The following is an 11,016-nucleotide window of genomic DNA, read 5'->3' on the forward strand; positions in this document are numbered from 1 at the left end:
AGTAAGCATATTTTTAATTTATGATTTGTATGATAGAATATTAATTATAAGATTAGTTATGATAAACTCTATACATGTATAATCAATATATATTAATAAATAAAAAAGCAAATTAAAAAATATATAATTTTAAGAATATAATATAATAAATAATGATATTAATAAAAAAATATTTGTATAGATTTAATATTTTTATGTATAATACATATATTTAGATTTATATCGTGGGAACTAATTATAAGTCTACAAAATGGCTAAATTTTTTCGATAGAAAGCACTATCTCTACTTGTAATTGAATGCTCTTTGAAAAAATTTTAAAAATATTAGAACTTATATTTCAATAAAAATTTTGAATAATTATATAGTTAGAATATGAAATTCTAATAAATAAATATAATTTGATATGTTAATATAAAAAATATTTTTATAACATTTTAAACATTAACCTCTATCTTTCTTAGATTGAAAGTCTTTTGGTAGTTGTAAAAATTTAGACTTCATACTCATAAAATTTTAAAAGTATATAAAGAGAAATGTCCGTTGACTTTTAAAATAGATGATATATATAAAAATTAAATATAATATTTAAACTTAATTTAGAGTTAAAACGTTATATTTTCTTTACTTATTCATTCATTACAGTATAAAATTATTAAATATAAAAATTAAACAGTTACTTAAAGATTTAAATATCAAATCATATTTATTTTTACTATTATGATATTTAATTTATTTCAATTATTATAATTAATTATTTTTAATTGATGAATTTTAAATTTATCATCATCATTATAACATTTTATTAAAAAAAACATTGCAACAAAATCATTAAGTATAAATATTGTTAATTTTTAATTTAAAAAAATTAAATTTGTCATCATAATTATTATAATATAAAATATAAATAAAATATTATCTAAATTAATAAGTTATACATAATTATGATATATTAATTCTTATTAAATTATTTAAAAAAAATTAAAATAATAGAAAAAGAGAAAAAAAAAGTAGTTAAAAAATTTTCAATTAATATTTAGGTAAAAACTAAATGAGAAAATTGATTTTATTTAATATAAAAATTAGTCTTTATATCAATTAAAATTACTGATGTTGATAAAATATAAGATTTATAAATCACATATAAAATTTAGATAAATTTTATGTTTAGAATAAAGTCAATACATAATATATATAATAATGAAGTAAGAGAAATATATATAATAAGATAAAAAAATTATTTTATAAAAGACTTATGACATTTTACTTTTTAAATTTTAGATAATATTTTATACAATATTGAAATTAAAATTGTTCAATCTTCTAAATTCTCCATTATTGCATTTTGTTCACCATTTTTTTATTTCATCTTCTTCAAGTTGTGACTTAAAATAAAATATCAAATATAAATTATTATATAATCTAAGAAATTTAAACAATACATTATAAATTTATAATTTATACATTAATTTTCTCATTCTTTTTGATAAATTTAGTGTTTCTATGGTTGAAGATATAGGTGAATAACTTATTACCAAGTCATTTTCTTTTGTTTTCATATTTATATTGTCTAAACCTTCTTCCTTCTTAATCTATAAATATTAAACAATGAAAATAAAATTATTCATAATCGTATTATAAACATTATAAATAAAAGTAATGAAACTCCATTTTAATCTTCTATATTACTTTCACTATCGGTTTCAAAAATTTATTTGCAATAAAAATGTCTTGCACAACTTTCAAAGTAAGTTACTCATTTTTATTTAAAAATATGTGAAGTGCCAATAATCTTTAAAAATTGTGGAGGCAATTTCAACCCTTCATCATTAACCTTTAAAAAATTATCACATAAAAATTGTTATTTATTTTAATATATTTTATTTATATAATCAATAATTTGATTAGATTTTTTGATAAGTTAAAACTTAATACATTTACTTACAATTTCAGATGTTACAATAAGGTATTTTAACTTTATTTGTGATAATTGTACAACAACTTCATCAAATAAGACAAATATAGTTAGATGGTAGAATCGTTAACATCAAGTTCAAAACGAAACTTGTAATATATATAAATTAAGGTAATAATATATAATTCAAATTATCTGAATATGAAAATTTAAAAATTAGAATACATAGTTTTATAACTATATCCATAAAGAAATTTTCTTTTTGCAATAGGGGACAAGAAATATAATACTAAACATTTTTAAGCAATATATTATTCTCAGTTACAATACAACCAATTATGACGTTCTAAAAATTAACTAAAAATTTTAAAAATTAAATAAGAAGAACAAAGTATAAGAGAAATTAAATTTATCATATCACTATCTAATTTTGTCATGGTCAAAATTTCAGATATATTTTTAAAATTTTTTAACTTAGAAAGAATCATAGATCTTATATTATCAACATTGTGAGAAATATGCATATCATTAAAATCTCTACAACAAAGTAATAATGAATAATTGAAAATGTGATTAAGATAAAAAAAATAAAGAATTAACAATAGTTAACGTAATAGAAAGATTTTTAATAATTTCAATACCAGAGTGAATCTATGAAATGAGTAATTTCTTATATGTCAATATTGACATAAATCTTTGTTGATCTTGATGTAGAAATAGAAATATTACCTACAATACATACAATCATATTTTTATAATTAAATATGAAGCATATATATATATATATATATATATATATATATATATATATTATTTAAATAAAATATTTTAAAAATATAATAATACAATAATACAATTACCTTAAAATTCTTTCACCATAGTATATTTGAATATTGTAACATTAATTTTTTAATTCTTAAATACATTATCTTTTATTATTTCTTCAAATTGTGTAATATAATCATATCACAATGTTACTTTTACTCTATTTCCCCTACAAATGATTTAACTAAAATTATAATATTTTTTAATTAATAATAACTTTAAAATAATTGTTTATACCTTATGTCTTGTAATTAAAGCGTCATGATATTAACTTTGCCTTGAAAATTTTTTTTTTATTCAATAGAACTTGTGTGTATGACCACTCCAATCACATCTATTCATAAAATAAATAATTTTAGGAAACTAATTAATAAAATAAATACAAATTATATAACAAATTTTATTAAGGTTTTACAACAAAATAACTGATAAGATGTTATTTTCACACAAGACTTTTCAAATCTTCAAAGTTCATAGACTTAAAGATATAGTAAGAAATTGTGTTATTATTATTTAATTCCTTAATAATAGTTGTAGTATAGAACTGCAACATGAAAAGATTATTTTCAATCACACCAAATCTATCTTTATTCTTTGTCATTGAAAAATTTATTGTAAAGTATATTTTTTCTTCCTTTAATATACTTTTGAATCTGTAAGAAATATCTTGTTATATGAAAACATGTATGTAATTGTTCTATATAAAGGAAAAATTAATCAACTAAAAACTTAAAAAAATAAATTTATATAGTTATTATAAAAGAACATATAAAAGACATAATTATAATTTATTTAAAATAATAAAATTTTAATAAAAAAATACAAATCTAATATATTTTCATCAATTAATATCATATAAGTACTAATTAACTTTTTTTTGCGATATATATTTAGTGCTCACATTTATGATATTCACACTTTTATTTTCAAATCATATGTTGTTAATTTAGATCATTAGAAAAAGTCCATTAATCTTTATTGAAACTTTTTGTTCTCCTACAAAAATATAAAAAACATAAAAGTAAATATAATTACTTGTGATGAATATAAGAAAATAATGATAGATTTAATATAAATTAATTAGTTAAAATAATTACTTGTGATGAATATAAGAAAATAATGATAGATTTAATATAAATTAATTAGTTAAAAATAAAATTCAATTAATAGCTGACATGATTACAAAATACAAAGAAAGAGGATAACAATTGAAAGAACAGTAATTCTTCAAAAGTTGTGTAAACATGATTCATATAAATCAGAAAATAAAAAATTAATATAATAAAATTATTTTTTCATTTATATTATAATTTAATTATCTTTTCATTAGAAATTTAATTTAATAATATATAATATAAAACAATAATTAAGATTCAAATATTAAATAGAAGTTAAAACAAAAATACATTTTTATTTTTAATTAAAAGATAACTCAAGAATTTTATCAAATATTCTCAAAAATATTTTTGTACAATTTAATCAATATTCTTCTTCCTATTTTCAATATTTGACATAGAAAATTTTAAAAATATTTTATTTATATTAAATTTTAATATATTTTTATTAAATATCATTTATAGTAGTTTTATTATTATCATTTTTAACATTATATAACAATCAATTTTAATAACTTTTTTATAAATATAATTCAAAGATAATAAATATAAATCAATTATAATTATAATTTTTAAATTATGTAAATTATTATAATTAATTTCAATATTTTTTTAATTCAATGTAATTTTAAATTATCTTATTTTATCTTATTTTATATATAGTATTTTTATACGTAAACTTATTTTTTATTATAAATTTAATTTAACAATATATTATATAAACTAATAATTTTGTAAGTGTAATTTTTTTTATTTCTAAAGAAAATTTTAGTTTTTAAAGTATATATTAAACTATAGATTATATTAAACAAATTAATAAAACAATTTAAATATATAAACTTATCTTTTCATTAGAAATTTAATTAACAATATATAATATAAATTAATGATTTTATAAATATAATTTTTTAATTTAAAGAAAATTTTAATTTTTAAAATATATATTAAACTATAAATTATATTAAACTAATTAATAAAATAATTTAAATATAAAAACTTATTTTTTATTAAAAATTTAATTTAACAATAAGTGTAATTTTTTAATTTAATATATATTTTAGTATTTAACATATTTTAATTTATAATATACAAGTAAGTAATTTAATTTATTATTATTCTAAATTCTAATATTAGTATTCTAAATTCGTATAATTAAACTCAACTTAATTTATTACTAGACGATCAAACAGTAATTCATCAAATTAAATTTAAAGATATCTCTGCGATACGTCATCAGAGGTGAGCATGAGATAAAAATCAAGAGAGATCTAAAAGATTGTGAGTAAAAGAAAATGTTGATTAATGCGCCTCTTTGATCTGCAAAATGAAACTTGAATTATTTCCATTGACTGAACAGTTAGCCAAAAGTTTCAGAAGGCAACAACAAATAGAGTGAAACAAGAAAGCTTTTATGGGCAAAATGAACGAAACCATTAGCATTTTACAATGACACATCGTTATCGCTTAATAACAGGACAGAATATGAGGAACCTCAGCCATTCCTCTGAATTGCAGTTGACAGGCAAAGATTTATGGTGTCTGCACAGCAGACTCAGACTCAGAAGATGGCCGGTTCTTCATCTCAGGATGCTTAATTTCCTCTATCATTCTAACAACTTCATCCATTCTAGGCCTCATATCTGGCACCTTAACTACACATGCTAATGAAATCTGAAGCATTTGCACCATTTCCTCTTCAACATATTGCCCTCTCAGAAGCTCCTCATCAAAGACTTCAGCTGTCCATTCCTCTCTAACAACAGACCTCACCCATCTTGGAAGATCAACCACATCTTCATGACCAGGATATCTCATTGGGCTCTTTCCTGTTAGCATTTCAAGCAGCAGCACACCAAAGCTGTATACATCAGATTTTTGAGTGATCTTTCTTGAATCAGAAACTTCTGGTGCTCTATAACCATTGGATCTAGACATGGTTGCTGGTGTGTTCATTAGAGGAGGCAAACCAATATCAGAGATGCAGCTATCAAGTTCTTGGGTTATGAGCACATTGGTTGACTTTATGTTGCCATGTGTGAATTTTGGACCACCCTCTGAGTGAATGAATGCTATTCCCTTTGCAGCTCCAAGTGAAATCTTCACTCTGGAATCCCAATCTAATGGAGTTCTTCCTGCACCCCTGTTTCCTATTGTTTGGATTGGAATAGACGAGTTAGGCAAAGATATAGCATTGTCACAATTGAAGTTGGTAACTGCAAGTGACAGTTTTAGATCCAAGAGTAACTTAAGCATGTAATTAAACAGAATTTTGAAAATGTTCAATCTGTTTACTAGCACTTTACCTGAAAAGCTGCAAACACAAACATGAATTAAACTATTTAAACATCAAGAGTCAACGCTTTTATACTTTTTTTTAGTGAAGTCAATGCATAGAGATAGAGTAGTCTGCAAGTAAAATATAATCACAGTAGCGTGATTTTTTCAGTGACTATCTAACCATAATCACCCATGACATCGTGGAAACAAGTTGGTTTTAGGGTCAATGTCAGTTTCAGTTACTATTTGAATCTAGTGATTGATAGTTTGTAAAGATGATTTATCATAGCGTAGCTAAAACTGAGAGGCCCAAGTAGAAATCATAAAACATGTTACTTTTGAACAAACTAAGGAGGGTTTAGTCATAGAACATACCATGCAACAAGAAAAACAAGCTGCCACCTGGCATGTAGTTGTAAACTAGAAGTTTCTCATCTTTGGAATAGTAATAAGCTCTAAGGGGCATGACATTGGGATGGTGTCCAATTCTTCCCACAATCTCCAAATGCTGCTCAAACTCCTTCTTTCCAACCACAACTTCCTTCAACCTTTTAACTACCACTGTTGTTCCTTCCTCCAAAACAGCCTTGTATGCTGTTCCATAGCTCCCTTTTCCTAGAACTTCAGCTGAAGCCTTTAGCAAATCCTCAAGGTCAAAGCTATAAGATGAACCTTCAAAGAAAAACAACTTGTTCTTTTCAGCCCCTTGCACACCACTCCCAAAACTCTTTGAAACCTCAGGCTTTCCAGCACAAGAAGCCTTTCCTTTCAGTATGCCACTGCTTTTAATGTTTTTCTTCCTCTTCAAACAGCACACAGAGATTATTACAACTAGTAGAGAGAGGAAGGCAATGCTCCCAATGACGAGTGCAAGGATAGTAGCTAGGCCAAAGCTTTTCTTATGTGTTGTAGCTTTTTGGTTTTGAGTGGTTTCTGGAGTACTCGGCTGGTAATCAGAAGAAGGAGAGGGAGAAGGGGAGATTGTAGAGCAATGATTGAGAGGTGGACCGCATAAGAGAGAGTTTCCAACAAAAGAAGTAGAAGGGAATGTCTTGATGGAACTTGGAATTGAGCCATTCAAGTTATTATAGCTCAAATTCAAATATTTGAGACTTGGAAGGTTAAAGTCAGGAATAAATCCTGATATGGAGTTGTTTTGGAGGTACAACCACGTGAGTCTTCTAAGGTTCTGAAATGTAGGTGGGATATTGCCAGAAAATGAGTTAAAGGAAATATCCAATGCAATGAGTTTAGGGGACACAGGAGAAGGAATTAGGCCAGAGAAGTTATTGTGCTGTAGGTGTGCAAATTGGAGTGAAGGAATGGAAAGGATGTTAGAAGGAATATTTCCTTTAAGGCCATTGGAATGAAGACTCAGGACCCTTAGAGCATCTAGTTTTCCTATGCTGTTCTCTGGAATGGACCCTGTTAATCCCATTCCTGGAAGGTGGAGGCCTACGACACGTGTGCCATTTGAGTTGCAAGTCACCCCAAGCCATGAGGTACATATTGAAGAATAGTCATTCCAGTTGAGCCTTGGTGCATGTGGGACAGAAGCAGCAAACTCCAAGAGAGCTTTTTGGTCAGAGTTCAAGTCAGCTACACTCAAGCCAAAGAGAGACAGTGTGGAGCTTAATAGAACAAGAGCAACAATTGATAACTGCAACTTCATGGGTCTTGCTTGGTGCAAAATCAAGACTAGGTATTGTTCCAGGTTCTGAGCTTAACTGTTCATCTTTTCCTGATTGGCTTTAGAAATTAAAGCAAATTGTTACCTGATCATATAGCTAGGAAAGTGGACATATACAAATCTCAAATTGGCTATTTTTATTCTGGTAAATGGAACGATTTGGGGTGACCATGATCGCATGAAGTCGTCTAGAATCAGCCATATTTTGAACTTTTAAGTGAAGCAGCATAGAAACATGAAGTGATGGTTTTGATTAGTTTACAGGATGAAAAGGGTAGGAAGAGCAGATTATGAATTTAGAAATTGTATAAGATTGAATTCAAATATTTTTAACCAACTTCTCTCTCTTAAAATTTGAAATTTCAGTACGAAAAATTTACTGTTTATGCAGAAGAAATCACTTATTGCTCAGCTTTTGAATAGAACCAAAAAAATAAAATAAAATAACAGGCTCGTTCATGCTTACCAGTTAGTAAGGAAAGGGACTTCCTTCTTTCAGATGCATCAGTTGAGGCATTTTCTTTCTTTCAACACTTGAAGTGTTATGCTGACTCCTCCATTTAAAAAGAAAAAGTAAAAAGCCAAAGGCTTGCCTGTGAACTTTAAATAGTGGGGGACTAAAGTGCACTTTTCACTGAGAATAAAGAAATTTCTTCACAAACCGGTGCTTATAAGTTTCAGAAGCAACCAAGAAGGGAGAACGAAAAAAAAAAACAAAGGCTATTGTGATAATTGAGAATCCAAGAAAAAATAGAACTGAAAAAGAAAAAGCTAAAGTTTGATTCTCCATTGTACTTTATAAAGAAAAAGCATTCTTTCCCTAAAGTGGCCTCATTCTCATAATTTAAAAAAGATCAACATAAATCATTGGTGTTGATTTCTCATTTTTGCCACCTGATCTGGGTCAGTGAATACTGCAGAAAAGTCATTTTGAAGTACAGAAAACTACTTGATGAACCAGATTTAGACACGTACAAGAACAAAACATAATTAAAGGGTCAAGTATTGCATTTAACAACTCAAAGCTAGCATACCATCAGCATTTCAACAAAAACAACTTGCTGATTCCTTCACTGAAGGCAAGCAAAACATAAGACTTGTCCCTTACCCCAATTAAAGAAAACAATATAAAAATAATAAAGTCATGAGAGAAGGAATTGAAGGCATAACAGATCAGACTAGAAAAATTCTCCAATTGTAAGACATAAAACCAGAAGGAGACTCAAAACTTTTATAGGATCCGGATCCAAAAAAAGTTATGGTGATCCAAAATTATGTACAACAGATGTAACCAGAATGGACAAGCTTCCCAAGAAACACCTTATTTTTCTATTTTTAGTCATGGAAAATGTATAAGTGTTCCAAGTTAGCAATTGCGAGTAAAATTGGAATTTGAAGGAAGTGAGAGATATTACCTCCATATGAAATTCAGTTCTGGAATACCAAAAACACATCATAGAGTGAAGTGTCAACAACAACAACCAAGCCTTATTTCACTAGGTGAAAGAGAATGAAGCATCACTGCACATAAATGTGTAAGGGAATATAAAGGTCAAGAAGAATTTAGTAAAGCACAATATGAAATGGAGCAACAGGAGTTGACTATTTGTGCACACATATAGTACGACTTGAAACTTTAGAATTGAGATACTTACTGCTACTCAGAACAGTTGAAGTTGGTGGTGGTATCAGACTTACCATTACAGTTTTACAAAACAATAAGAATATGACTTCTCTTGTGAAGAGATTCACACACATCAAAAAAGAGATTGTCAATTGAATATCTCTTGATGAAAAAACCATATATTTTCCTTCTTAACTACTATGACAGCAATAATGAGGGAGTTTACCAAGCCTTCTACCTAACTAACTATGGTACTAATACATTAATGTCCATCTGCTGCTGTGGAAAATAGCCCAACATAAAAGGAGCACTGCATGGATTGTGTATATCTAATCGTATAAAATGAAGTAATAAGAGTACAGCAACATGAATAAGGATTTCCTGACACATCTTTGAGAAGACTACTGAGGGACTGAGATTTTAACTTTTCCATTTCTATTTATAGTAAAAACTTTCAGAGTAATCCAACTCCCTCAGCTATAGGGGACAACAATTTTTTTAGCAAAGGGTATGAGCCAATACTCTTTTTCAAAACTAGCATAAATCCAATGGTTCTTATGGAGTTGGAAACCTTTCATGAAGGAGTAATGAGTAATGACAGATTCAAAAAGAGGAAAATGATTGACATAATTGCTTGTTTTGAATTCATGTTCAACATCAAAATCCACCATAATGGCCCCCATGAGGATTAAAACAAAAGGTCACCATGGTGGGCACTTCAGTATTGCAAATCCTATAAAGCATAATCTGGAATTAATGAAGGAATGAACTAAGCTAAGAACCAGCCTATGTTAAATAGTTGTCAAAATCTATTGCAAGCCATTGATTAAATATTTTGATGATTACCTACTTATTGTCATCTTCCAAACTGTTTGTTATTGTGGTTTGACTATAGAGGAATAAGAAGAGGACCAGTCATGAACTAGATGTAAAATAAACATTTAAAATTGGCACATATTGGCTATGTTTCTGAGAGGGACTAGGCCATAATGGGGCCAACCGTGTAATGAGTTACTCATAAAAGCACGAAGAAGGTAGTTGGCTGTTACTAAACCATTTGATATTATTCCACACTAATGTTATCGCTATATTAGCTAGGTGGGCTGTCACTCATAACTCATCATGTCAACATGAATCTTCATTGACACCTTCTCTATTTGGAATTTGAATAAAAGAGTAAGATTGTGAGGATTTTGTAAATAAAGCATCTATTTTACATTGCATGTATGTCATTTGTGAATAGTGATGATAAGTTGTTTTCCTCTTAGCTATATTCTATTGACAAGATGATGTCTCAAAGAGTCTCTCATAATGAGACAGTGACACCTGTCTTGTGCAAGTGAGAAAATTAAACCAAATTAACTGACACTGCTTTCTATATAAGAGACGAAAATTTAATCAATCTTGTTAAGCTCAGTTCTTAAGCTGATTTTAATATTTAAAAATTGGAAGTTTTGGTTAAAAATATAATATTTATCGTACTTTTCTATTCTCTATCTAATAAATTATTTTTTCAATAAAAAATTGTCACTTTTAATTGCTTAATTGTAGCCATTATCATTTCCTAAATTT

At 26.7% G+C, this 11,016-nt stretch overlaps 1 protein-coding gene across 2 annotated transcripts; it reads right to left on the reverse strand.

Moving 5' to 3' along the window:
- Positions 1 to 5,120: 5,120 nt before the first annotated feature.
- On the reverse strand, positions 5,121 to 9,642 carry LOC113868460 (probable inactive receptor kinase At5g58300). 2 transcript variants are annotated; one of them, XM_027504068.1, is made up of 5 exons: positions 9,476 to 9,642; positions 9,236 to 9,341; positions 8,287 to 8,734; positions 6,506 to 7,879; positions 5,121 to 6,000 (listed from the first exon to the last, which is right to left on the reverse strand). In XM_027504068.1, the coding sequence occupies exons 4-5, from the start codon at positions 7,800 to 7,802 to the stop codon at positions 5,384 to 5,386; spliced, it is 1,914 nt and encodes a 637-aa protein (XP_027359869.1). In that variant the 5' UTR covers positions 7,803 to 7,879; positions 8,287 to 8,734; positions 9,236 to 9,341; positions 9,476 to 9,642; the 3' UTR covers positions 5,121 to 5,383. The 2 variants fall into 2 exon arrangements, with proteins under 2 accessions (XP_027359869.1, XP_027359860.1); XM_027504059.1 differs by having other exon boundaries at positions 5,121 to 6,066; positions 6,506 to 8,030.
- Positions 9,643 to 11,016: the final 1,374 nt, after the last annotated feature.

The sequence above is a fragment of the Abrus precatorius genome, unplaced genomic scaffold (assembly GCF_003935025.1).
Source record: "Abrus precatorius isolate BTA unplaced genomic scaffold, Abrus_2018 Scaffold10, whole genome shotgun sequence".
NCBI lineage: Eukaryota > Viridiplantae > Streptophyta > Magnoliopsida > Fabales > Fabaceae > Abrus > Abrus precatorius.